The 27,395-nt window shown below is 29.9% G+C and overlaps 2 protein-coding genes across 2 annotated transcripts; one reads left to right on the plus strand and one right to left on the minus strand.

The window, feature by feature from the left end:
* Positions 1–630: 630 nt before the first annotated feature.
* On the plus strand, positions 631–1,526 carry LOC130898573 (F-box only protein 36-like). The gene is made up of 3 exons (XM_057807966.1): positions 631–777; positions 835–1,104; positions 1,162–1,526. The coding sequence occupies exons 1-3, from the start codon at positions 667–669 to the stop codon at positions 1,408–1,410; spliced, it is 630 nt and encodes a 209-aa protein (XP_057663949.1). The 5' UTR covers positions 631–666; the 3' UTR covers positions 1,411–1,526.
* Positions 1,527–4,967: 3,441 nt separating this feature from the next.
* LOC130898428 (LON peptidase N-terminal domain and RING finger protein 1) lies at positions 4,968–27,395 on the minus strand. Its single transcript, XM_057807722.1, has 7 exons — positions 25,453–27,395; positions 11,682–11,782; positions 11,433–11,604; positions 9,816–10,123; positions 9,489–9,755; positions 7,956–8,219; positions 4,968–5,831 (listed from the first exon to the last, which is right to left on the minus strand). Exons 1-7 carry the CDS (start codon positions 25,898–25,900, stop codon positions 5,649–5,651), a joined length of 1,743 nt encoding a protein of 580 aa, XP_057663705.1. The 5' UTR covers positions 25,901–27,395; the 3' UTR covers positions 4,968–5,648.

Below are 27,395 nucleotides of genomic sequence, written 5' to 3' on the forward strand. Positions count from 1 at the left end.
GGCAATTTTAAAACACTTAAGGTCTTTCTAGATCGTTTTAGGGCAAGTTTAAAACACTTAAGGTTATTTTAGATAGTTTTAGGGCAATTTTAAAACACTTAAGGTTATTTTCGATAGTTTTAGGGCAATTTTAAAACACTTAAGGTCATTCTAGATCGTTTCAAAACATCAAAACGTCTTTTTAGATATTTTATATCCTTTTAAGACATTTTAAGAACCTTTAAGATTAATAGCAGTTTCAAATCGTTTGAGGACACTTAAGATAATTTTAGAGTACTTAAGATCGTTCTTAATCGATTTAGAACACTTTCATACAGTTTTAGACCTCTTAGACATCTTTTGAAATGGTTTAGGAGCAGTTTCAAATCGTTTTGGAACATTTAAGGTCATCGTAGATCGTTTTGGGATACTTAAGGCCATAGTAGATTACTTTTAATACTTTTTAAACGTCTTGAATTACATGAGATCAATTCAGAGTGCTCCGGGAATAATTTAGATGTTTCATAATACGATTAACGTTAAAAACTAGTTCTTGAGACAAATTAAACTATCTGGCAACATTGGTATCATCGAAATTAAAGCGACAGACGCGTAAACGGCGGTTGAGATCTATGACTTTTGACAGGTTCCGTCAAATAAACGTCAAATCGTCTAGTAATTGTCGAAATGAATAAAATGGCGGCGAGAGATTTTAAAAAATCGACGTTGCTGCAACTATACGCACGCGCAACGGCGCCGAGCAGGGACTATTACGGTTTAACAATTGGAGAATCGTTTGTAAGTCGTTTTCAGTTAAAAAAAATATAAAATCGAATCGAATTGTATCGTTTTTAGTTATGTTTGAACGTTTGGAAAATCACCCACGGGCCCCATTCGTTTCCCAAGCGAAAAATATGCGAAATCGACGATTTTCTCGACGATAAACATCTACAAGAAGAAATAAAAAACAATTTCGGTCGGAACGTGTTCGATTATATAAAAAATTTGATCGACAACAAGAGAACATTGGAAAATCTCCCCGCTCGACCTTTTTTACTTATTCTCCGCTATCTGAAAATCAACGACGTCTTAACATTATCCAGAACGAACAAAATATTTTACGAGGTAACTTTATCACCTTCCCCCGTATAGTATAACTTTCGAACGCCCTCGTATCCGTAGCTATGTAACAAAGAAGAAGTTTGGCAATTGATGTTCGGGAAAATGTTGCGCAGATCGCCTTCGGCGGAGGAAAAACGCATGGCCTTCGAATGCGGTTGGAGAGAGACCTTGAGGAGGCGAATGTCTTACATTAAACAAGCTCTAGTTGCGGCTAAAAATAGAGCGGCGGCTCCAGCACACGTGAAATTGAAAAAACAGGTCTCGAAACCAACGAATCCGCCTAAAAAATCTCTAATAAAAGCGAAATGAATCTAAAAGGTCAAATTTTTTATCGTACCCTGTATATAATTGTGTTGTTTCATGTTCTCTAATGAAATTTGACTCGACGAATCAGTTTTGTTTCTTAAATATACAAATTAATACGTGTTTTAGTGGATTCTGGTTATTTTTGGAATATTTGTGATCGTTCTAGATGATTTTGAAACAGTTTAGACCATTCTAGATCATTTTTGTATAATTCCAGATGGCTTTGGAATATTTTAAATCGTTTTTAGAACATTTTCAATCATTCTAGATTATATTAAAACAGTTTAGATTATACTAGATCGTTTTAATACATTTTGGGTGATTCTAGATTATTTTGAAACACTTTTGACCAATCTAGATCGTTTTTGAATCATTATAGATGGTTTTGGAATATTTTGAATCGTTTTTAGAACATTTTCGATCACTCTAGATCGTATTAAAACAGTTTACATCATTTTTGGATTATACTAGATCGTTTTGAAACACTTTAGATCATTCTGGATCGTTTTTGGAACACTTCAGACGATTCTAGCTCGTTTTTGGAATATTCTAGATTTTTTTTAAACAATTTGGACTATTCTAGATCGTTTTTTAAACAATTTCAATCATGCTAGATCATTTTAATACATTTTGGGTGATTCTAGATTATTTTGAAACACTTTAGACCAATCTAGATCGTTTTTGAATCATTATAGATGGTTTTGGAATATTTTGAATCGTTTTTAGAACATTTTCGATCACTCTAGATCGTATTAAAACAGTTTACATCATTTTTGGATTATACTAGATCGTTTTGAAACACTTTAGATCATTCTGGATCGTTTTTGGAACACTTCAGACGATTCTAGCTCGTTTTTGGAATATTCTAGATTTTTTTTAAACAATTTAGACTATTCTAGATCGTTTTTTAAACAATTTCAATCATACTAGATCGTTTTAATACATTTTGGGTGATTCTAGATTATTTTGAAACACTTTTGACCAATCTAGATCGTTTTTGAATCATTATAGATGGTTTTGGAATATTTTGAATCGTTTTTAGAATATTTTCGATCATTCTAGATCGTATTAAAACAGTTTACATCATTTTTGTATTATTCTAGATCGTTTCGAAACACTTTAGATCATTCTGGATCGTTTTTGGAACACTTCAGACGATTCTAGCTCGTTTTTGGAATATTCTAGATCTTTTTTAAACAATTTAGACTATTCTAGATCGTTTTTTAAACAATTTCAATCATACTAGATCGTTTTAATACATTTTGGGTGATTCTAGATTATTTTGAAACACTTTTGACCAATCTAGATCGTTTTTGAATCATTATAGATGGTTTTGGAATATTTTGAATCGTTTTTAGAACATTTTCGATCATTCTAGATCGTATTAAAACAGTTTACATCATTTTTGTATTATTCTAGATCGTTTCGAAACACTTTAGATCATTCTGGATCGTTTTTGGAACACTTCAGACGATTCTAGCTCGTTTTTGCAATATTCTAGATCTTTTTTAATCAATTTAGACTATTCTAGATCGTTTTTGAAACAATTTCAATCATACTAGATCGTTTTAATACATTTTGGGTGATTCTAGATTATTTTGAAACACTTTTGACCAATCTAGATCGTTTTTGAATCATTATAGATGGTTTTGGAATATTTTGAATCGTTTTTAGAACATTTTCGATCACTCTAGATCGTATTAAAACAGTTTACATCATTTTTGGATTATACTAGATCGTTTTGAAACACTTTAGATCATTCTGGATCGTTTTTGGAACACTTCAGACGATTCTAGCTCGTTTTTGGAATATTCTAGATTTTTTTTAAACAATTTAGACTATTCTAGATCGTTTTTGAAACAATTTCAATCATACTAGATCGTTTTAATACATTTTGGGTGATTCTAGATTATTTTGAAACACTTTTGACCAATCTAGATCGTTTTTGAATCATTATAGATGGTTTTGGAATATTTTGAATCGTTTTTAGAACATTTTCGATCACTCTAGATCGTATTAAAACAGTTTACATCATTTTTGGATTATACTAGATCGTTTTGAAACACTTTAGATCATTCTGGATCGTTTTTGGAACACTTCAGACGATTCTAGCTCGTTTTTGGAATATTCTAGATTTTTTTTAAACAATTTAGACTATTCTAGATCGTTTTTTAAACAATTTCAATCATACTAGATCGTTTTAATACATTTTGGGTGATTCTAGATTATTTTGAAACACTTTAGACCAATCTAGATCGTTTTTGAATCATTATAGATGGTTTTGGAATATTTTGAATCGTTTTTAGAACATTTTCGATCACTCTAGATCGTATTAAAACAGTTTACATCATTTTTGGATTATACTAGATTGTTTTGAAACACTTTAGATCATTCTGGATCGTTTTTGGAACACTTCAGACGATTCTAGCTCGTTTTTGGAATATTCTAGATTTTTTTTAAACAATTTAGACTATTCTAGATCGTTTTTGAAACAATTTCAATCATACTAGATCGTTTTAATACATTTTGGGTGATTCTAGATTATTTTGAAACACTTTAGACCAATCTAGATCGTTTTTGAATCATTATAGATGGTTTTGGAATATTTTGAATCGTTTTTAGAACATTTTCGATCATTCTAGATGGTATTAAAACAGTTTACATCATTTTTGTATTATTCTAGATCGTTTCGAAACACTTTAGATCATTCTGGATCGTTTTTGGAACACTTCAGACGATTCTAGCTCGTTTTTGGAATATTCTAGATCTTTTTTAAACAATTTAGACTATTCTAGATCGTTTTTGAAACAATTTCAATCATACTAGATCGTTTTAATACATTTTGGGTGATTCTAGATTATTTTGAAACACTTTTGACCAATCTAGATCGTTTTTGAATCATTATAGATGGTTTTGGAATATTTTGAATCGTTTTTAGAATATTTTCGATCATTCTAGATCGTATTAAAACAGTTTAGATCATTTTTGGATTATTCTAGATCGTTTCGAAACACTTTAGATCATTCTGGATCGTTTTTGGAACACTTCAGACGATTCTAGCTCGTTTTTGGAATATTCTAGATCTTTTTTAAACAATTTAGACTATTCTTGATTATTTTCTAGCTTTTCAGATGATGCTAAACCATTTTGGTACACTTTGGACCGTTCTAGATTATTCTGAACCCGCTTCTAGATCGTTTCAGAGTACGTGATACCATTCTAGATAGTGTTCGATTATTCTAGAACGATTAAGTGAACTTTATACCATTCTAGATCGTTTCAGGGCATTTTCGAGCATTCTATAGACCATTCTAGGTCGTTTCGACGCTTCTAGTTCGTTTCAGATCACTCAAGATCATTTCAGGGCACTCAGGATCATTCTGAAGACAATTCTAGGTCGTGTTCGATTATTCTAGATCGTTTCAAAGCATTCTATAGACCATTCTAGATCGTTTTAGACGCTTGTAGATCGTTTCAAAGCACTTTATACTATTCTAGATCATTTTTCAAATGATTCTAGAAGATTTTTGGGTAAGGTAGAGGTAAAATTGAAGTAGGCGTTCATTTAAAAAGTTTATTTAAGAAAATGTTTTTCATATAATGACCGAACTAATAAATAATTGCTTTAAAATATTATCACATGGAAAAAAAATAAATATGAAATTTATAATATTTAAAACTAATCTTTGAAAGAAATTAAAAGAATACGCAAGCGCACGACGACATATTTCGAGTTTTATCGAATATTGAAAAAAATATATGGAAATAAAAAATTTTTAGAAAAATAAATAGATTTTTGGTCACATTATATATATATATAGATATAAATATACAGGTTTTTTATTATTTATCTATATCTATGGTAGGAAAACTACAGTATAGAGAATCCAAAAATTTGTCTATGTTAAAATGATTGTACGATATAAATATTAATTTTTGGGAAGAGAAAAAAACCATACAATAGGAAATTTTCGAAAAAATACGGACGTTCGTAACAATTATTTGCGATCCGTATTAACGAGAAACCCTGTATTAGAAAAAAAAATAAAATAAAATTAAACGTTAATCCAAAACCGCGATTCGAATGTACGTTCAAGTATAATTAGAATCAAAACGTACACGCTGGTGTGAAATTAATTTTTCCGCATACGGGGTTTGTCAGCAATAATGATTTTTTTCGAAATTTCGATAAAAAGATGTGTTTCGGTAATAAATAGCGAAAAGTTGTTTTCAATAAATATTTAATTATTATATGGCATATCGAAAGAACCGCCATTATCGCCGCAATAATCTATGGAATCGATTTCCTGCGGACAGGCAACAGTGTTTCGTTCCAAAGCCTTCATGCGGATTTTCATGTGCTCCAACATCTTGTCGATGGCTCTGAGTCGTTTCTCCAAGCTGGTCGTACTCAGAAACCCCACCTGGAGAAACATAAACATAACCTCAAATCTTTTATACAGTGCGGACCACAATTTTAATTCAATAAATATATATGTATTGCAACAATTAAACTTTTTGTGCAATATGTCTCATAATTTACGTAAAAAATTCCGTTATTTTTTGTAAAAATCTACGTATACAGGACGTCCCGTCTTTTGGTGTCATTTAAAATATATTTAGACCCTATGAGAACTTTTAAATTTGGTCACATCGGGATGTGTAGGGTGTAGGAAATTTTCGGAAATTTAGTCGAGTTTGCGTGAAAATCTTGTGATACAGAATGTCCCCCAATTTATATCTTACAACTCTTGTTATACAGTATACCCTACAATTCTCGTGATATACAGGAAGTCCCGTAATTTAGATGTCAGAATGTATTAATATTAATCTCATGGAAAGTCATATAAAATATTGTCCTACAGGATGTCTCATGAAAATTTAAAAAATTCGTGAAATACGCGTTTGTCTGAAAAACTTTGTAATACGAGAAGTCCCACATCAGTGAAAAATCGATTTATATAGGACGTCCCCCAATTTTATTTTCATAAAAATGAAGAATATCGAAATTTTCATAAATCTAGTACTTTTGCGTAAAAAATTTTGTAATACAGGATGTCCCAGTATGTATATAAAACATACGGAACGTCCCACAATTTTAACGCGAAAAAAAGATGAATTTGAAACTTTAGGTAAATATAGTTACGTTTGTGCGAAAAATTTTGTGATACAGAATGTCCCACACAAATAATATAAAATTTTATTATACAGATTGTCCCACATTTTTGGTCCCAAAAAATGACGAATTTACAAATTTTTGTAAATCCATTTCAATTTTGATATCAAATTTTGTAATACAGGATGTCCCACTATTTATAATAAAACATTGTTATACGAGACGTCCCACAATTTTAACGCGTAAAAATGATGAATTTGAAACTTTAGGTAAATATAGTTACGTTTGTGCGAAAAATTTTGTGATACAGAATGTCCCACACAATTTATATAAAATTTTGTTATACAGATTGTCCCACATTTTTGGTCCCAAAAAATGACGAATTTACAAATTTTTGTAAATCTACTTCAATTTTGATATCAAATTTTGTAATACAGGATGTCCTACTATTTATAATAAAACATTGTTATACGAGACGTTCCATAATTTTAACGCGTAAAAATGATGAATTTGAAACTTTAGGTAAATCTAGTTACGTTTGTGCGAAAAAATTTGTAATACAGAATGTCCCACACAAATAATATAAAATTTTATTATACAGATTGTCCCACATTTTTGGTCCCAAAAAATGACGAATTTACAAATTTTTGTAAATCTATTTCAATTTTGATATCAAATTTTGTAATACAGGATGTCCCACTATTTATACAAAACATTGTTATACGGGACGTCCCACAATTTTAACGCGAAAAAAAGATGAATTTGAAACTTTAGGTAAATCTAGTTACGTTTGTCGGAAAATTTTGTGATACAGAATGTCCCACACAATTTATATAAAATTTTATTTCCACATTTTTGGTTCAAAAAAATGACGAATTTACAAATTTTTGTAAATCTATTTCAATTTTGATATCAAATTTTATAATACAAGATGTCCCACTATTTATACAAAACATTGTTATACGGGACGTCCCACAATTTTAACGCGAAAAAAAGATGAATTTGAAACTTTAGGTAAATCTAGTTACGTTTGTCGGAAAATTTTGTGATACAGAATGTCCCACACAATTTATATAAAATTTTATTTCCACATTTTTGGTTAAAAAAAATGACGAATTTACAAATTTTTGTAAATCTATTTCAATTTTGATATCAAATTTTGTAATACAGGATGTCCCACTATTTATACAAAACATTGTTATACAGAACGTCCCACAATTTTAACGCGAAAAAAAGATGAATTTGAAACTTTAGGTAAATATAGTTACGTTTGTGCGAAAAATTTTGTAATACAGAATGTCCCACACAATTAATATAAAATCTTGTTATTTTGAAGCCATAGGAAATATATTTTTAAAATTTCGTATTCGTATTCAAATATGTATATTAATAAATATTGTACAGGACGTATCAAAAAATTGACTCTACTCACTTGTAATTGAGAGCTGAGTGGTAAAATGGGCATCAACCACCACGCCCACGATGGTCCGTCGGGTAATTGGAACCAATCCCTTTCGACATTCGGCATTTTCCCTATGAGCCTTTCCACTTCGGCCAATACTTTCGGTTTCAATGATTTTATCCATTTGGAAGCTTTATTGTAGACCCTTTCGTGTATAGAAATTAATTCTTGTAGTTTTTCCGTAGGAACGTCGTTGTCTTTCATATAATTGATTCGTGCCGTGTCGTAACCGTCCTGAAGGAATAGCATTTCGAAAAACTTTGAAATTTGATCCAAAAATGTCAAATTTATATTCAAAAATGTCAAAATTTTAACCGAAAACGTCAAATACGCGTATGTAAACGTGAAACGTACATCCAATTGTTGAACTTTATTCGGGAACGAAAAAAGTACTGTAGAAATAGTCAAAATGTCACAATATGTCAAAATTTGACAGGAGTATACTAAAAGTACATCCAAAAACTTCAACGTCAAATGCAAATTCAAAAAACGTCAAAAATATATCGAAAAATGTCAAAAATATACTCGAAGACGTCAAAAGTACATTTAGGAATATCAAAAACGTCAAGAATTTAAATATGTCAATATTTTGTGAATAAACGTCAAACGCAAATTCAAAAATATATCGGAAAATGTCAAAAATACAATCCAAGACGTCAAAACATACATTAAAGCCCGTCAAAAGTACATTTAGAAATATCAAAAACGTCAAAAATTTAAGTTTGTCAAAAATGTAAATATTGTGTGAATAAACGTCAAAAGAAAATTCAAAAACGTCAAATATATATCGAAAAACGTCAAAAATACATTCGAAGACGTCAAACGTACATTTAGGAATATCAAAAACGTCAAAAATTTAAGTTTGTCAAAAATGTAAATATTTTGTGAATAAACGTCAAAAGAAAATTCAAAAACGTCAAATATATATCGAAAAACGTCAAAAATACATTCGAAGACGTCAAACTTACATTTAGGGATGTCAAAAACGACAAAAATGTAAATATTTTGTGAATAAACGTGAAAAGAAAATTCAAAAACGTCAAATATATATCGAAAAACGTCAAAAATACATTCGAAGACGTCAAACGTACATTTAGGAATATCAAAAACGTCAAAAATTTAAGTTTGTCAAAAATGTAAATATTTTGTGAATAAACGTCAAAAGAAAATTCAAAAACGTCAAATATATATCGAAAAACGTCAAAAATACATTCGAAGACGTCAAACGTACATTTAGGAATATCAAAAACGTCAAAAATTTAAGTTTGTCAAAAATGTAAATATTTTGTGAATAAACGTCAAAAGAAAATTCAAAAACGTCAAATATATATCGAAAAACGTCAAAAATACATTCGAAGACGTCAAACTTACATTTAGGGATGTCAAAAACGACAAAAATGTTGAACTCTTGTCAAAGAACGTAAAATTCAAATTCGAAAACGTCAAAAATACATACAGGGTCTTCCAAAAGTTACGTGACGCATTTGAATTAAAGTTTCTCACCTGTTCGCTTCTACTGACGACTTTGAACCTCCGCACACCGACCGTCGTTAAAATGAACCGACCGTCTTCGAGATTCACGGCGTCCCTGACTTCCAACAAAGTGCCGTATTGGACGAACTTATCGCCGCCGGCGTCTTTTCCCGCCATGGCGAAACGTTTGGTCGGCGATCGAAGACACCTCCTCGCCAACAAACGATACTTCGGTTCGTAAACGTACAAAGGGCAAGCGACGCCCGGGAAAGCGTTCGTACAAATAAACACCGGTACCTGAAATCGGAAAATCTAACCTCAAAACTGATCGAAACGATCGATTACGACGGTACTCACATCGGTACCGTTGTCCAGTATCGAACTCTCCTCCAAATTGATCGCCAATCTTTCATTGTAGTCTTGTGGCACTAGGAATTTGATGGCTTCTTGTAGTACTTCCGTGGAGCCCCTCGAATAATCCGAAATGGTGAGGGAGGTCATACATAGGGGGCAGGGAAGACCGTGATCGAGTACTCGGGTTAAACAGCCACGACAGAACGTGTGTCCGCAACCAGTCGTCACAGGATCCAAAATGCATCTGCTGCACAGGATGCATTCTAAGTCGCAGGATAATATGCAGTTCCAACTTGTTTTCAGAGCTTCTTCTGTTGAAATAAGTGAAAATTTCAAAGTTTTGGTAGTACCGGTCGATGGTAGTACTACCAATACTGATAATTGAATGAATTATGGTACCATATCACGTGTAGTACCGTTTTTAGGTTATAATTTCAAATTTTTACCAGAAGAAGTAGTACCAAAATCAAAATATTCGGTACTACACTACAACAATACATTTTAGATTGATATTGGCTATAAAAGAACGAAAAAAGTACTACCTATAGTGATATTTAGATGAATTACGATACCATATCACGTGTAGTACCGTTTTTAGATTATAATGTCAAATTTCTAGTAGAGATGAAGTAATAACAAAATCAAAATATTCGGTACTACAACACAACAATACATTTTAGATTGATATTGTTTATAATAGAACCAAAAAAGTACTACCTGTAGCGATATTTAGATGAATTACGATACCATATAACATGTAGTACCGTTTTTAGATTATAATGTCAAATTTCTAGTAGAGATGAAGTAGTACCAAAATTAAAATATTCGGTACTGCAACACAACAATACATTTTAGATTGATATTGTTTATAATAGAACCAAAAAAGTACTACCTGTAGTGATATTTAGATGCATTCTAGTACGATATCTGGTAGTACTGTTCGGTTTACCAAAAGAAATAGCGAAGATGAGATTTAGAACATAAAATATGCAGTAGAACTTTTTTATAGAACGTGATAAGCTGTTTTTGTTACGGAAAGTACTGCCGGTACTGAAATTTTAATTAAATTGATACAATATTTTCGGTAGTGCCACTACATACTATGAAATATCAAGTTTTTGCTATTTGAAGTACTACCAATTTTGGATCTTGATAGTAAACAGTACTACCAACATTGAAATTTTATCAAATATGGCACGATATATTCGGTAGTACCACTACAAACTATGAGATATCAAGTTTTTGCGATTTGAAGTACTACCAGTACCAAAAATTTAAGAATTAGATAATAATTTTGGATTTTGTTTGTAAACAGTACTACCAACATTGAAATTTCATCAAATATGGAACGATATTTTCAGTAGTACCACTACAAACTAAGAGATATCAAGTTTTTGCGATTTGAACTAATACCAGTACCAAAAATTTAAGAATTAGAGAATAATTTTGGATTTTGTTTGTAAACAGTACTACCAACATTGAAATTTCATCAAATACGACACGATATTTAGTGGTACCACTACAAAGAATGAGATATCAAGATTTTGCTATTTGAAGTACTACCAAAAATTCAATAGTTAGAGCACATAATTTGGGGTAGTACCACTCAAAATATTTTACCTTGAATATCATCAACTTCTCTAAAAACGCTATCCAGAGTTTCCTGAACTTGTCCATATCCTTGCTGTCCTTCAAACCAATAAGTCGTACCACAAATACCACCGTTTCTCGTTTTTCGTTTTGCCTTTTTATACGACAACCTCTCTGTGGATTTCTCCAACAAACTCGATATCTGAAACAAGAAAAATCAAACGAAATTAAATCGGGCCAACACGTACGCTCGGTACTACCAAAAATCCTCGTATTTACCTTATTCTGCATGTCCTTTTTAACGTGAAGTCCCGCGTAACCGGACCGAAGGTGGTACCTAGGCGCCACGCCTAATATATCTTCCGTATTCGGTACCACATCTGAAATAAATAAAAAAATATTTTTGTTTACGTAGATTCCGAGTTTGAAATTAATACAGTTTTAACATTATAGACGCACCCGGTATAGCAATTTTGTATTCGATTTCATTGAATTAATTTATTTTTTAAAACAAACGATTCAAATTTTACCTTAGTCCGGTACTGTTTAAATTATAAATCAATAACATATATTAAGTATTAAGCGCCACCTGTTAGTGATATGACCAATTATGTATGGAAACAATCGGTTTTATGCAATTAACAGCGCCATCTATTTGTAAAAATTTCGTTATCGTACTGGGGGTTATTACGAACATTAAAATTAGTATTAACGACAGATAATTCGGGTATGTTGCCAAATTTCAAATAAATTGTGGTGAACGACCTCAAAATTAACTGTACACTCATCCAATATGCATCAGTTAGCGACGATATAATATTTTTACGATAACTTCGTATTATTTATATAAATATATTCCTTATACAGGATGGCGCGGTTGCCAGATTTCTTATAATGAAATATAATTTCAACGTAACTTCTAAAGAGCCGATTCGTCGTAATCAATATACTTTATACTACGTCAAGTTTATATAACGCGTTTCCCAGTAATGCATAAGTCGTCAGAATACATACTAACTATATAGGATGTCCCAGATTTTCATATGGAGATTTGTTTAAATTAAATTAAAAATAATGTGTGAGTGAACTTTGCGCCCCCGTATAATGCAAACTAGTAGAGATGAGAATGTGAAATTTTGATGGATTATAGAGTAATTCTTTCTAAATAGATAGAACTATACAATAAAGTTCTATTTTTGATAGCTACTGAAATATTAGTAGAATTAGATATATATGTCATTTTACCGGAGAAATTTTTTATTAATCTTTAGAACCCTGTATATTGGAAATAAATAGGGTTAAAAAGTTGACAATTGGGCGGATTATAGAAGAATTCTTGGTGAATCGATAGAGCTATACATTGTAGTTCTATTTTTGACAGGTACGGAAATATTAGTAAAATTAGAAACATATGTCATTTTGATTGATAAAAATTCAAGTTGACTTTAATCCCCTGTATATCGGTAACTAACTGAATTTTAAATTCGAAAATTTGACAGGTCATAGAGCAATTCTCTATGAATCGATGGATGTATATTATGAAGCTCTATTTTTGACAGTTATGGAACTGTTGAGAAATTAGAGAAATATGTCATTTCGATTATTGAAAATTTAAGTTTACTTTAACCCCTCGTATATCGGAAACTAACGGAATTTAAAATTCGAAAATTTCACAGATTATAGAGCAATTCTTTATGAATCGATGGATCTATAGTATGAAGCTCTATTTTTGACAGTTATGGAACTATTAGTAAAATTAGAAAACTATGTTATTTTGATTAATCAAATTTCAAGTTAACTTCAATCCCCTGTATCTTGGAAACTAACGGAATTTAAAATTCGAAAATTTCACAGATTATAGAGCAATTCTTTATGAATCGATGGATCTATAGTATGAGGCTCTATTTTTGACACTTATGGAACTATTAGTAAAATTAGAAAACTATGTTATTTTGATTAATCAAAATTCAAGTTAACTTTAATCCCCTGTATCTCGGAAACTAACGGAATTTAAAATTCGAAAATGTCACAGATTATAGAGCAATTCTTTATGAATCGATGGATCTATAGTATGAGGCTCTATTTTTGACACTTATGGAACTATTAGTAAAATTAGAAAACTATGTTATTTTGATTAATCAAAATTCAAGTTAACTTTAATCCCCTGTATCTCGGAAACTAACGGAATTTAAAATTTGACAGGTCATAGAGGAAATCTTTCCAAATCGAAAGATATTAAATATTCATATCCATATTTATTCAACTACGCAAATAATTATATATCACGAAAAAATAAATTCGAAAAACCATCCATACACTAAGAAAAATGTCTACCAAATAATTAATTAAAAAAAAAATAACCTAAACGCCCTTTCAATGCTGATATTCCGATATACAGGGGAGTACGATAGTTATAGCGTGTCTAAATAACGTCACAACATATAGGGTGGCTTGTTATCAATGAAAATACAGGGTGGTTCGTAACGAAATCAAATTTTTGTTGTAATAGAAATGAATGGCGAGTTTAAACGGCAAATTTTAACGTTACGAAACGTTTCGTGTTCAATTGTATCGAAATCATAAGACGCAAGAATTATATAACAGTCACAAGACGACATTGAAATTGATTGCTAAATTCAGCGGTGTTGTTGCCACGATATGGGTTAATATCATTGAATAAATTTAATTCTGTGTTCGGATTAAAAATCGACGTCGACATTTAACAGTTTATGAATCAATTTATTCATTTATTCACCAGGTAAAGACATGATTTTTTTTAGTTGAAAAGATATTGAGGAAATGATAATTTCGATAAGTAAAAATTGAAACTAAACTTTGGCACCCTGTATCTCGGTAAATAATTGGAGAAAATTTATGAAAATTGGACATATTATAGAACAATTATTTCTAAATCTTATGAGTGTATGCATAAATCTCTAAGTTCGATGGTTTAGAAGATATGGGGGAAATTATGGAATAATTATAATTTCGATTAGTAAAAATTAAAATGAAACTTTGACACCCTGTATCTCGGTAAATAATTGGAGAAAATTTATGAAATTTGGACATTTTATAAAACATTCATTTCTAAATCTTATGAGTGTATGCATAAATCTCTAAGTTCGATGGTTTAGAAGATATGGGGGAAATTATGGAATAATTATAATTTCGATTAGTAAAAATTAAAATGAAACTTTGACACCCTGTATCTCGGTAAATAATTGGATAAAATTTATGAAATTTGGACATTTTATAAAACATTCATTTCTAAATCTTATGAGTGTATGCATAAATCTCTAAGTTCGATGGTTTAGAAGATATGGGGGAAATTATGGGATAATGATAATTTCGATAAGTAAAAATTGAAACTAAACTTTGGCACCCTGTATCTCGGTAAATAATTGGAGAAAATTTATAATAATTGGACATTTTATAAAACACTCATTTCTAAATCTTATGAGTATATGTATAAATCTTTAAGTTCAATGGTTTAGAAGTTATGGGGGAAATTATGGAATAATTATAATTTCGATTAGTAAAAATTGAAACTAAACTTTGGCACCCTGTATCTTGGTAATTAATTGGAGAAAATTTATGAAATTTGGACATTTTATAAAACACTCATTTCTAAATCTTATGAGTGAATGCATAAATCTCTAAGTTCAATGGTTTAGAAGATATGGGGGAAATTATGGGATAATGTTTGTTAAACTATTTTTATAATTCACACCATATTAAACCAATATTAGTTGCTTATTTATTTCTATGATATTATCAATAATATTTTTAGTTGTTTTTGATTACAACAATTAATCGAAATAAAGGAAAACTGAGTCGTTGTTTAGAGCGTAAATCGAGAACAAGAGTGTGTAAATTCATTGAATGATATTGTGAAATGAGTACAAGGTTTTCATTTGAAAGTGTGCGGATTGAAATTTTCATAATTCACCGCTATGATTTAATACGATAAATAATTATTATTTATGCAACGTATTTCATTAATCCTTTTTTTTTCCTAACTAAAAACTTGATCATTTTTTATTTTGCAAAATTCGTAGATCGCAAAATTGAGGTCGATGACGGATACGTCGAACTTTGAGCCCCTGTATCTCGGAAAATAATCGAAGAAAAAATTTCAAAATTTCATAGTTTATAGAAGAATTATTCCTTAATCGACTGAGCTTATGTAAAAATCTATAAGTTTGATGGTTTGGGATATACAAGGGAAATTATGGGATCATGACATTTTCGATAAGTTCAAATCAACATCAAACTTTGTCAGCCTATATCTCGAAAACAAATTGGAGCAAATAAAAGAAAATTGGATAATATGTAGTGAAATTAATCCTTAATTTATTGAGTACATATTAAAATCTATAAGATTAATGGTTTGGGTTATACAAGGGAAATTATGGGATCATGACCTTTTCGATAAGTTCAAATCATCACCAAACTTTGTCAGCCTATATCTCGAAAACAAATTAAGGCAAATACAAGAAAATTTAACAATTTATAGTAAAATTAATCCTGAATCGATTGAGTATATGTAAAAATCTATAAGTTTGATGGTTTGGGATATATAAGGGAAATTATGGGATCATGACATTTTCGATAAGTTCAAATCGACACCAAAATTGGTCAGCCTGTATCTCAAAAACAAATTAAGGCAAATACAAGAAAATTCAACAATTTATAGTAAAATTAATCCTGAATCGATTGAGCATATATAAAAATCTATAAGTTTGATAGTTTGGGATATATAAGGGAAATTATGGGATCATGACATTTTCGATAAGTTCAAATCGACACCAAAATTGGTCAGCCTGTATCTCGAAAACAAATTAAGGCAAATACAAGAAAATTTAACAATTTATAGTAAAATTAATCCTGAATCGATTGAGCATATATAAAAATCTATAAGTTTGATAGTTTGGGATATATAAGGGAAATTATGGGATCATGACATTTTCGATAAGTTCAAATCGACACCAAAATTGGTCAGCCTGTATCTCGAAAACAAATTAAGGCAAATACAAGAAAATTCAACAATTTATAGTAAAATTAATCCTGAATCGATTGAGCATATATAAAAATCTATAAGTTTGATAGTTTGGGATATATAAGGGAAATTATGGGATCATGACATTTTCGATAAGTTCAAATCGACACCAAAATTGGTCAGCCTGTATCTCGAAAACAAATTAAGGCAAATACAAGAAAATTCAACAATTTATAGTAAAATTAATCCTGAATCGATTGAGCATATATAAAAATCTATAAGTTTGATGGTTTGGGATATATAAGGGAAATTATGGGATCATGACATTTTCGATAAGTTCAAATCGACACCAAAATTGGTCAGCCTGTATCTCGAAAACAAATTAAGGCAAATACAAGAAAATTTAACAATTTATAGTAAAATTAATCCAGAATCGATTGAGCATATATAAAAATCTATAAGTTTGATAGTTTGGGATATATAAGAGAAATTATGGGATAATGACATTTTCGATAAGTTCAAATCGACACCAAAATTGGTCAGCCTGTATCTCGAAAACAAATTAAGGCAAATACAAGAAAATTCAACAATTTATAGTAAAAGTAATCCTGAATCGATTGAGCATGTATAAAAATCTATAAGTTTGATAGTTTGGGATATATAAGAGAAATTATGGGATCATGACATTTTCGATAAGTTCAAATCGACACCAAAATTGGTCAGCCTGTATCTCGAAAACAAATTAAGGCAAATACAAGAAAATTTAACAATTTATAGTAAAATTAATCCTGAATCGATTGAGCATATATAAAAATCTATAAGTTTGATAGTTTGGGATATATAAGGGAAATTATGGGATCATGACATTTTCGATAAGTTCAAATCGACACCAAAATTGGTCAGCCTGTATCTCGAAAACAAATTAAGGCAAATACAAGAAAATTCAACAATTTATAGTAAAATTAATCCTGAATCGATTGAGCATATATAAAAATCTATAAGTTTGATGGTTTGGGATATATAAGGGAAATTATGGGATCATGACATTTTCGATAAGTTCAAATCGACACCAAAATTGGTCAGCCTGTATCTCGAAAACAAATTAAGGCAAATACAAGAAAATTCAACAATTTATAGTAAAATTAATCCTGAATCGATTGAGCATATATAAAAATCTATAAGTTTGATGGTTTGGGATATATAAGGGAAATTATGGGATCATGACATTTTCGATAAGTTCAAATCGACACCAAAATTGGTCAGCCTGTATCTCGAAAACAAATTAAGGCAAATACAAGAAAATTTAACAATTTATAGTAAAATTAATCCAGAATCGATTGAGCATATATAAAAATCTATAAGTTTGATAGTTTGGGATATATAAGAGAAATTATGGGATAATGACATTTTCGATAAGTTCAAATCGACACCAAACTCTATCAGTCCGTATCTCGAAAACTAATCGAAGAAAAAACGTGTAAATTTCATAGATTCATTCCTGTATCGACTGAGCTCGACTATTCCTAAAAAAATTCAATTATTCTGAATATACGAGTATGATCAAAAATTTGGAATAGTGACACAATCGATTTTTTTCGATTAACCTAACCTCAATTAAAAAATCATACAGACCAGAATTTAATAGATAAGTGACACATATTTGGGTAGGTCATTCTCAAAGGATGTTTCTTAAAAATAATTAAGAATGTACTACGAGGGGTGTATTGAAAGATACGACTTCACTAAATTAAAGTTATATAAGAAAAATAATATGTTTATGAATAAATGGAAAATTGTTGTTGATACTGTATAAAATCAAAGTGCTTTACATTAATTAATATTCATTAGACAAAAGTGGTTATTTACGATAAACACATTATTATATAATGTATAGACATGGTTATTATTATTTTCTAAGGACAAATCAAGAAATTGTAAATAGAGTACGTCATATATACCTTTTAATGACTATATCTCGCAGACTGATGAACGTAGGATTATATATAAAAATTCCATAGATTCAGAATAGATTTATTAATGAATTGTCAAATTTTCATTCGTTTTCCTCGAATGATTTCCGAGATACAAGGTACAAAGTTAACTTTTTTTAAAAAGATTCATACTCGTTTATTTTTTATTATATCACACGTACTAATAAACTTAGGATGTCATGTAAAAATTCCATATATTCAGATTAGATTTATTGATAAAATGTTAAATTTTCATTCGTTTTCCTTGAATTATTTCCGAAATACAGGGGATCAAAGTTAACTTTTTTTAAAAAGATTCATACTCGTTTATTTTTTATTATATCACACGTACTAATAAACTTAGGATGTCATGTAAAAATTCCATAGATTCAGATTAGATTTATTAATAAACCGTCAAATTTTCATTCGTTTTCCTCGAATGATTCCCGAGATACAGGGGATCAAAGTTAACTTTTCTTAAAAAGATTCATACTTGTTCAATTTTTATTATATCACACGTACTAATAAACTTAGGATGTCATGTAAAAATTTCATAGATTCAGATTAGATTTATTGATAAAATGTTAAATTTTCATTCGTTTTCCTCGAATGATTTCCGAGATACAGGGGATCAAAGTTAACTTTTTTTAAAAATATTCATGCTCGTTTAATTTTTATTATATCACACGTACTAATAAACGTAGGATGTCATGTAAAAATTCTATAGATTCAGATTAGATTTATTGATAAACCGTCAAATTTTCATTCGTTTTCCTCGAATGATTCCCGAGATACAGGGGATCAAAGTTAACTTTTCTTAAAAATATTCATGTTCGTTTAATTTTTATTATATCACACGTACTAATAAACTTAGGATTTCATATAAAAATTTCATAGATTCAGATTAGATTTATTGATAAAATGTTAAATTTTCATTCGTTTTCCTCGAATGATTTCCGAGATACAGGGGATCAAAGTTAACTTTTTTTAAAAATATTCATGCTCGTTTAATTTTTATTATATCACACGTACTAATAAACGTAGGATGTCATGTAAAAAGTCCATAGATTCAGATTAGATTTATTGATAAACCGTCAAATTTTCATTCGTTTTCCTCGAATGATTCCCGAGATACAGGGGATCAAAGTTAACTTTTCTTAAAAATATTCATGTTCGTTTAATTTTTATTATATCACACGTACTAATAAATGTGGAATTTCATATAAAAATTTCATAGATTCAGATTAGATTTATTGATAAAATGTTAAATTTTCATTCGTTTTCCTCGAATGATTTCCGAGATACAGGGGATCAAAGTTAACTTTTTTTAAAAATATTCATGCTCGTTTAATTTTTATTATATCACACGTACTAATAAACGTAGGATGTCATGTAAAAAGTCCATAGATTCAGATTAGATTTATTGATAAACCGTCAAATTTTCATTCGTTTTCCTCGAATGATTCCCGAGATACAGGGGATCAAAGTTAACTTTTCTTAAAAAGATTCATACTTGTTCAATTTTTATTATATCACACGTACTAATAAACTTAGGATGTCATGTAAAAATTCCATATATTCAGATTAGATTTATTGATAAAATGTTAAATTTTCATTCGTTTTCCTCGAATGATTTCCGAGATACAGGGGATCAAAGTTAACTTTTTTAAAAATATTCATGCTCGTTTAATTTTTATTATATCACACGTACTAATAAACGTAGGATGTCATGTAAAAATTCCATAGATTCAGATTAGATTTATTAATAAACCGTCAAATTTTCATTCGTTTTCCTCGAATGATTCCCGAGATACAGGGGATCAAAGTTAACTTTTCTTAAAAAGATTCATACTTGTTCAATTTTTATTATATCACACGTACTAATAAACTTAGGATGTCATGTAAAAATTTCATAGATTCAGATTAGATTTATTGATAAAATGTTAAATTTTCATTCGTTTTCCTCGAATGATTTCCGAGATACAGGGGATCAAAGTTAACTTTTTTTAAAAATATTCATGCTCGTTTAATTTTTATTATATCACACGTACTAATAAACGTAGGATGTCATGTAAAAAGTCCATAGATTCAGATTAGATTTATTGATAAACCGTCAAATTTTCATTCGTTTTCCTCGAATGATTCCCGAGATACAGGGGATCAAAGTTAACTTTTCTTAAAAAGATTCATGTTCGTTTAATTTTTATTATATCACACGTACTAATAAACTTAGGATTTCATATAAAAATTTCATAGATTCAGATTAGATTTATTGATAAAATGTTAAATTTTCATTCGTTTTCCTCGAATGATTTCCGAGATACAGGGGATCAAAGTTAACTTTTTTTAAAAAGATTCATGCTCGTTTAATTTTTATTATATCACACGTACTAATAAACGTAGGATGTCATGTAAAAATTCCATAGATTCAGATTAGATTTATTGATAAACCGTCAAATTTTCATTCGTTTTCCTCGAATGATTCCCGAGATACAGGGGATCAAAGTTAACTTTTCTTAAAAAGATTCATACTTGTTCAATTTTTATTATATCACACGTACTAATAAACTTAGGATGTCATGTAAAAATTCCATATATTCAGATTAGATTTATTGATAAAATGTTAAATTTTCATTCGTTTTCCTCGAATGATTTCCGAGATACAGGGGATCAAAGTTAACTTTTTTAAAAATATTCATGCTCGTTTAATTTTTATTATATCACACGTACTAATAAACGTAGGATGTCATGTAAAAATTCCATAGATTCAGATTAGATTTATTGATAAACCGTCAAATTTTCATTCGTTTTCCTCGAATGATTCCCGAGATACAGGGGATCAAAGTTAACTTTTCTTAAAAAGATTCATACTTGTTCAATTTTTATTATATCACACGTACTAATAAACTTAGGATGTCATGTAAAAATTCCATATATTCAGATTAGATTTATTGATAAAATGTTAAATTTTCATTCGTTTTCCTCGAATGATTTCCGAGATACAGGGGATCAAAGTTAACTTTTTTTAAAAAGATTCATGCTCGTTTAATTTTTATTATATCACACGTACTAATAAATGTGGAATTTCATATAAAAATTCCATAGATTCAGAATTGATCTATTAACAAACTGTAAAATTTTCAATAATTTTACTTCAATAATTTCTGAGATATAGGGGATCAAAGTTAACTTTTCTTAAAAATCTTCATTCATCTTATATAATTTCTGAGATACAGGTAATCAAAGTTTACTCCTCTCAAAATTATACACCAAAACAGATGTTCGACCGAGAATTCGTATGCCGCTAACGTTTTGTTGCGTCCCATCTCTTTATTCGTTGTATAACAAACATTTTATGTAAAATCCAACCGTGGTTGTAAAATGAACATTCGTTAATCAATTAGGTTATGTAATTGTTCGATCTGTATCTAAGAAAGAAGCACTTTCAATATTCGCATCGAACAGAAAATAAACGAAATCCCCTTCAAAAAATAAACTAACGTACTTCGTAACATCGAAGCCTTCAAAATATTACCGATAAAACTTTAAAAATAAAGTGGACTGCGAAATATGATGAATTACACGTGTCAAATATTTTTTTTTCAACTCAAAAACATCTTTATACTTTTCTAAATTGACTTTCTTCGAATTATATTTATTAAAATTGTATTTTCCAACCAAATGTTCACTATTGGGCACTATTCGTTTATAAAAATGGAAAAACATCGACAATTGATACCCAAATGTGGGCAGTTTGTAAATTCATTTACAGATTTTCATTCTGTACGATTTTTTTGAGTTTTTGTATAAAATTAAACGAAAAATGGCGCCCAAAACTACGTTTCTCAACGAAATATTCACTATTGGGCACTATTCGTTTATAAAAATGGAAAAACATCGACAATTGATACCAAAATGTGGGCAGTTTGTAAATTCATTTACAGATTTTCATTCTGTACGATTTTTTTGAGTTTTTGTATAAAATTAAACGAAAAATGGCGCCCAAAACTACGTTTCTCAACGAAATATTCACTATTGGGCACTATTCGTTTATAAAAATGGAAAAACATCGACAATTGATACCAAAATGTGGGCAGTTTGTAAATTCATTTACAGATTTTCATTCTGTACGATTTTTTTGAGTTTTTGTATAAAATTAAACGAAAAATGGCGCCCAAAACTACGTTTCTCAACGAAATATTCACTATTGGGCACTATTCGTTTATAAAAATGGAAAAACATCGACAATTGATACCCAAATGTGGGCAATTTATAAATTCATTTACAGATTTTTTTTCTCTACGATTTTTTTGAGTTTTTGTATAAAATAAAACTAAAAATGGCGTCCAAAACTACGTTTTTCAGTACTGGGCACTATTCGTTAATAAAAATGGAAAACGTATCGATTAATGACACCGAAATGTAGGCAGTTCGAAAATTGCTTACAGATTTTCGTTTTTCGCAATTTTTTCGATTTCTTCCACCTATTATCTCCGCCACTGCTTCAGATACAACGTAACGAGTATGACCCCATTGAAATTATTAGCGTTGCGACGCGGTTTCTTTTGTTATGTTTGTCGACCAATGGAAAATAATCGATGTCGGACCCATAAACCATGAAATTCGATCGCCAACTATAAGTTACATTATTTTTCCTTTTTTTTTTTGTTAACGAAGACATTATGCCACAAAAAATGACCTGCTATGACGACAGATTCAACGTCGTTGTCTTCTTTTCGATTCAATTGGTAATTTCACGCATTTTCTTCTATGTCTACAGTGAATTTTGTTCGGTTTTTGCTCTCCTTGATTTTTATTTAACTAAATTTATCCATTTTATGTAATTTTTCACGTTTTATTTGTATAAATTTGCAGTATATGGTGCCCAAAACTCTATTTTTCCATCAAATAATCACTATTGGGCACTATTTATAAGAAAAACTCAAATTCCTCGACAAGCACTTGTTTCATACATATTTTAGCGTCATATTCATATAAATTTGCAGTATATGGTGCCCAAAACTGTAATTTTCTATTAAATAATCACTATTGGGCACTATTTGTAAGAAAATCTTACATTCCATGTAAATTAGCTGCTTTAACGCTTATTTTAACCGACAAGCACTTGTTTTATACCGTTTTTCACGTCATATTTGCAAAAAATTGCGATAAATGGCGCTCAAAACTGTATTTTCTTACGAAATATTCACTATTGGGCACTAATCTTAATAAAATTCAAATTTTCTTTGTAAATTATCAACTTTAACGACCAATATTTGTTTTATGCCATTTTGAACGTCCTATTCACAAAAATTTTCGATAAATGGGCCCAAAACTGTAATATTTAACGAAATATTCACTATTGGGCACTATCGATAAGAAAATTCTACTTTTTAATTCAAATTAGCTACTATTATGCATATTTTCATGTACAGGCATTTTTTTAATACCATTTTTCACGTCATGTTTGTAAAAATTTACAATATATGGCTCCCAAAACTGTAATATTTAACAAAATATCACTATTGAGCACTATTCATAAGAAAAACCCTATTGTCCATATGAATTACCCACTTTATGTATATTTACAATTACAGGTATTTGGTTTATACTATTTTCAACGTCATATTTGTAAAACTGTGCAATAGATGGCGCCCAAAATCGTATTCTTTAAAGAAATATTCACTATTGGGCACTATTCATGAGAAAAACCCACTTTTCCTTTAAATTGTTCGATTTAATGCATATATTCTCCTACAGGTATTTGTTTTATACAGTACTACTTGCAAAATGTGCAATATATGGTGCCCAAAAATGCATTTTTCGATTAAATGTTCACTATTGGGCACTAATCATGAGAAAAACCCAATTATCCATGTGAATAACCCACCTTACGTATATATTCACCTACAAGTATTTGGTTTATACTATTTTCCACGTCATATTTGCAAAATGTGCAATATATGGTGCACAAAACTGTATTTTCAATTAAATATTCACTATTGGGCACTATTTATGAGGGAACCATACTTTTTCATTCAAATTATCTACTCAAAAGCATATTCGCACGTTATATCATCAAAATTTATAATAAATAGTGCCCAAATTCGTACCCAATTCTAAAAAGTAAATTCCGTCATCAACTAATCAACAAATTATGATTCTAACTTATCACAATCGCCCCGTACACCATTCAAACCATCCCTCGTATCAAACCACAAGAATATTTTGCAACACAAACGAAAAATCACCTGTCTCGAAATATTCGAACACCTCGTATATAATAACAATTAGTCGGTATAGTTATTTCGACTGCCAAAATTCCTGGGTCATCGACCTTTAAACTTGAAATACATCGTCATTAGCACCACAACGAAACGTCCCTACGTATAACAAAAAAAAATTCAAGATTCCATTCGAATTTATTTAATAATTTCAATAAATATTATACAGAACGTTTCTATTTACCGTTTTCCTTAATATAAATGTTTTTAACTGGATCGTTTGCGTTTGTCTGGAAACAAAAGATTGACCGCAATGACCCCGATTAGTTAAAGAACAGGACCGTAACATACCCGAAATGAAAATAATTGAAAAAATTAAAATTTCGGATATAAGAGGTTTTTTTATAAAAAAATGAGTAAAACGTCGTAATTTAGTATTATTTCGAATATAAAAATAATATTTTATAATAATTAATATTATTTTATAGTAGTAAATAGGTGAATAAAGTATTTTTTAAATAATTCTACGCCTATGGGTTTTAAGGGTTTAAATATGTAATATATGATGTTTGTAATAAACAAAAATATAATTAAATAATTGTTGATGTATTATTGATATATTATATAATACAGAGTGAGTAAAAATAATTAGTTATAACGTATTAAAAAAAAAGTTATAAAAAAACTGGATTTTTAGATTAAATTACGTAATATACGAAGCGTTTATTAAAAAAATATAAATGCAGACGTTACGTAAGACGTATAAATGACATTGAAATTCATTTTAAAACTTATAATATAGTTAAAATTCTAAAGATAACAAAACTTACGAATGAATTACATAATAATCGACTTACTTGCATTTCTTTTATCATTTTTATTCCTTTCCCTCCATTTTTCCACCAGATGTTGTACCAAAACATTAACGCGACGTTTCTGAGACGTTAATTTCAACAAACAAACAACACAAGTATCGAAAAAATCGTTTTCCGCCGAATCTATACAGTCCTTACAAAAAGTGTGACCGCACTCGACGGTCATCGGACATTCGAGCACTTTCCTGCATAAAGGACACATAAACAAAAGTCGATTTTGATCCATAGCTCGAAATAAAGCTTTACCGAACTCTTTCAAATAATAATTACGAGGTTTACGTAATTTTTTGAATTTTCTAATACGTTCAGTATCTTTACGTAAAATTCTACCGTCACACTTTAGTTTAGGTTTCGTATACGTACCGAGGGAGGTTAAAAAATCGGGGTAATTATGCGATAATTCTGTTTTACGAACCTCGTACTCCCGCATCGTTTATTTCATTATAATAATGACGATGCAGTTACGTAATAGGGCCCTTTCGCGATGCAGCACTGAGTTTGTGAGGTTAGGTTGTGGCCCTGCGTGAATGTTATGTAAACTGGTTACGTTGTGCACATGTAATCGTCTTAGAACCACGCGACGAGTGTACGGTTCGCGCCATTCGGTTATACTGGAATTGAAAATGCGCGTCGTGATAGTCGAACGTGTAATTTCGAGCGGCGTTGCCGGATTTAGTAGGTTGGTTGAGAAAATTTGATACTGTGATATAAATATATTGGGAATAATCGTTTGTTATCAAATTTGGGAAAAGCGTGATGTATATTTAATTTTGATGGAATTATATCGAAAAAAAAATATTTTGATCTACTGAGTGAGTGTATTAAATTATACGGTTGATTATTTTGAAAATTATAAAGTTAACACGTTTTTAATGAGTTTAGAATAATACCCAACTTTATCAGCTTGTATCTCGGAAACAAATTGGAGAAAATACATGAAAATTTGACTATTTATAGAATAATTAATTCTGAATCGACTGAGTATAAGTATAAATCTATAAGTTTGATGGTTTGGGAGATATAAGGGAAGTTATGGAATCATGACTTTTTCAATGAGTTTAGAATATCAGCCAACTTTATCAGCCTGTATCTCGGAAACCAATACATGAAAATTGGACATTTTATACAAGAATTAATCCTGAAACGATTGAGTATACTTATAAATCTGTAAGTTCAATTTTTCAGAAGATACGAGGGAAATTATTTTTTCTCAATTTACTTTATTTTCAAATTTATCCTGTATACTTGATCCTAGATGTTTGTATGCGTGATATATCAAAAGAGGACTAATTCCTTCATGAATCCAGAAATTTCCATGATATTCCATCAATATTTTCACGAAATAGAGGCTAATAAACTTGAATATGATTTTCTTACAGATAATTATTATTTATTTTACACATTTTGTCCCTCCGTACCTCAAAAGTATCATATTTTATACTATTACCGAAACTCCACCTCCTAAATTAATCATCCTTACACAGTTTTTAAATATTTACTAGATATAATATACTTTTTTCGTATATACCCGGCAACGCCGCATTCGAGGCGATTACAACTACACACGAGATGTTATGTTATCACCCTAATCGTTATTTCGGAACCGTTACCATAACGAATTTACGATAAGACACATAAACTCTAAATACGTTGTAAATAATCATATGAAAATTTAATTTTTTATCCTAAATGTATTTTTATATAATATACTTTTCACCTAACAACCGATACGTAATTTAGAATTGATTTTCCGTACACGTAAATAGCGTAGGTGGACATTTCCATTTCGCTTCTCATTATGTGATGGGAACGTTACATAACAACGTTCCTGCGTAACCAACGCTCCATGAGTCATTTCATCTGATCTATTATAATAACCTTCAAATTCTCACTTTCGATTCAACCGAAATACGAAACTAACACGC

The sequence above is a fragment of the Diorhabda carinulata genome, chromosome 10, assembly GCF_026250575.1.
Source record: "Diorhabda carinulata isolate Delta chromosome 10, icDioCari1.1, whole genome shotgun sequence".
Classification (NCBI taxonomy): domain Eukaryota; kingdom Metazoa; phylum Arthropoda; class Insecta; order Coleoptera; family Chrysomelidae; genus Diorhabda; species Diorhabda carinulata.

Bases quoted from the DNA above. Each gene is read 5' to 3' on its own strand.
- LOC130898428 (XM_057807722.1), bottom strand. From the start codon at position 25,900: ATGCGGGAGTACGAGGTTCGTAAAACAGAATTATCGCATAATTACCCC. The intron at 11,605-11,681 runs GTAAATACGAGG...TTCTTGTTTCAG, and splicing joins AAAAGGACATGCAGAATAAG to ATATCGAGTTTGTTGGAGAA. The intron at 8,220-9,488 runs GTGAGAAACTTT...CTATTCCTTCAG, and splicing joins TCGTCAGTAGAAGCGAACAG to GACGGTTACGACACGGCACG.
- LOC130898573 (XM_057807966.1), top strand. From the start codon at position 667: ATGAATAAAATGGCGGCGAGAGATTTTAAAAAATCGACGTTGCTGCAA. The intron at 778-834 runs GTAAGTCGTTTT...TATCGTTTTTAG, and splicing joins TAACAATTGGAGAATCGTTT to TTATGTTTGAACGTTTGGAA. The intron at 1,105-1,161 runs GTAACTTTATCA...TCGTATCCGTAG, and splicing joins CGAACAAAATATTTTACGAG to CTATGTAACAAAGAAGAAGT.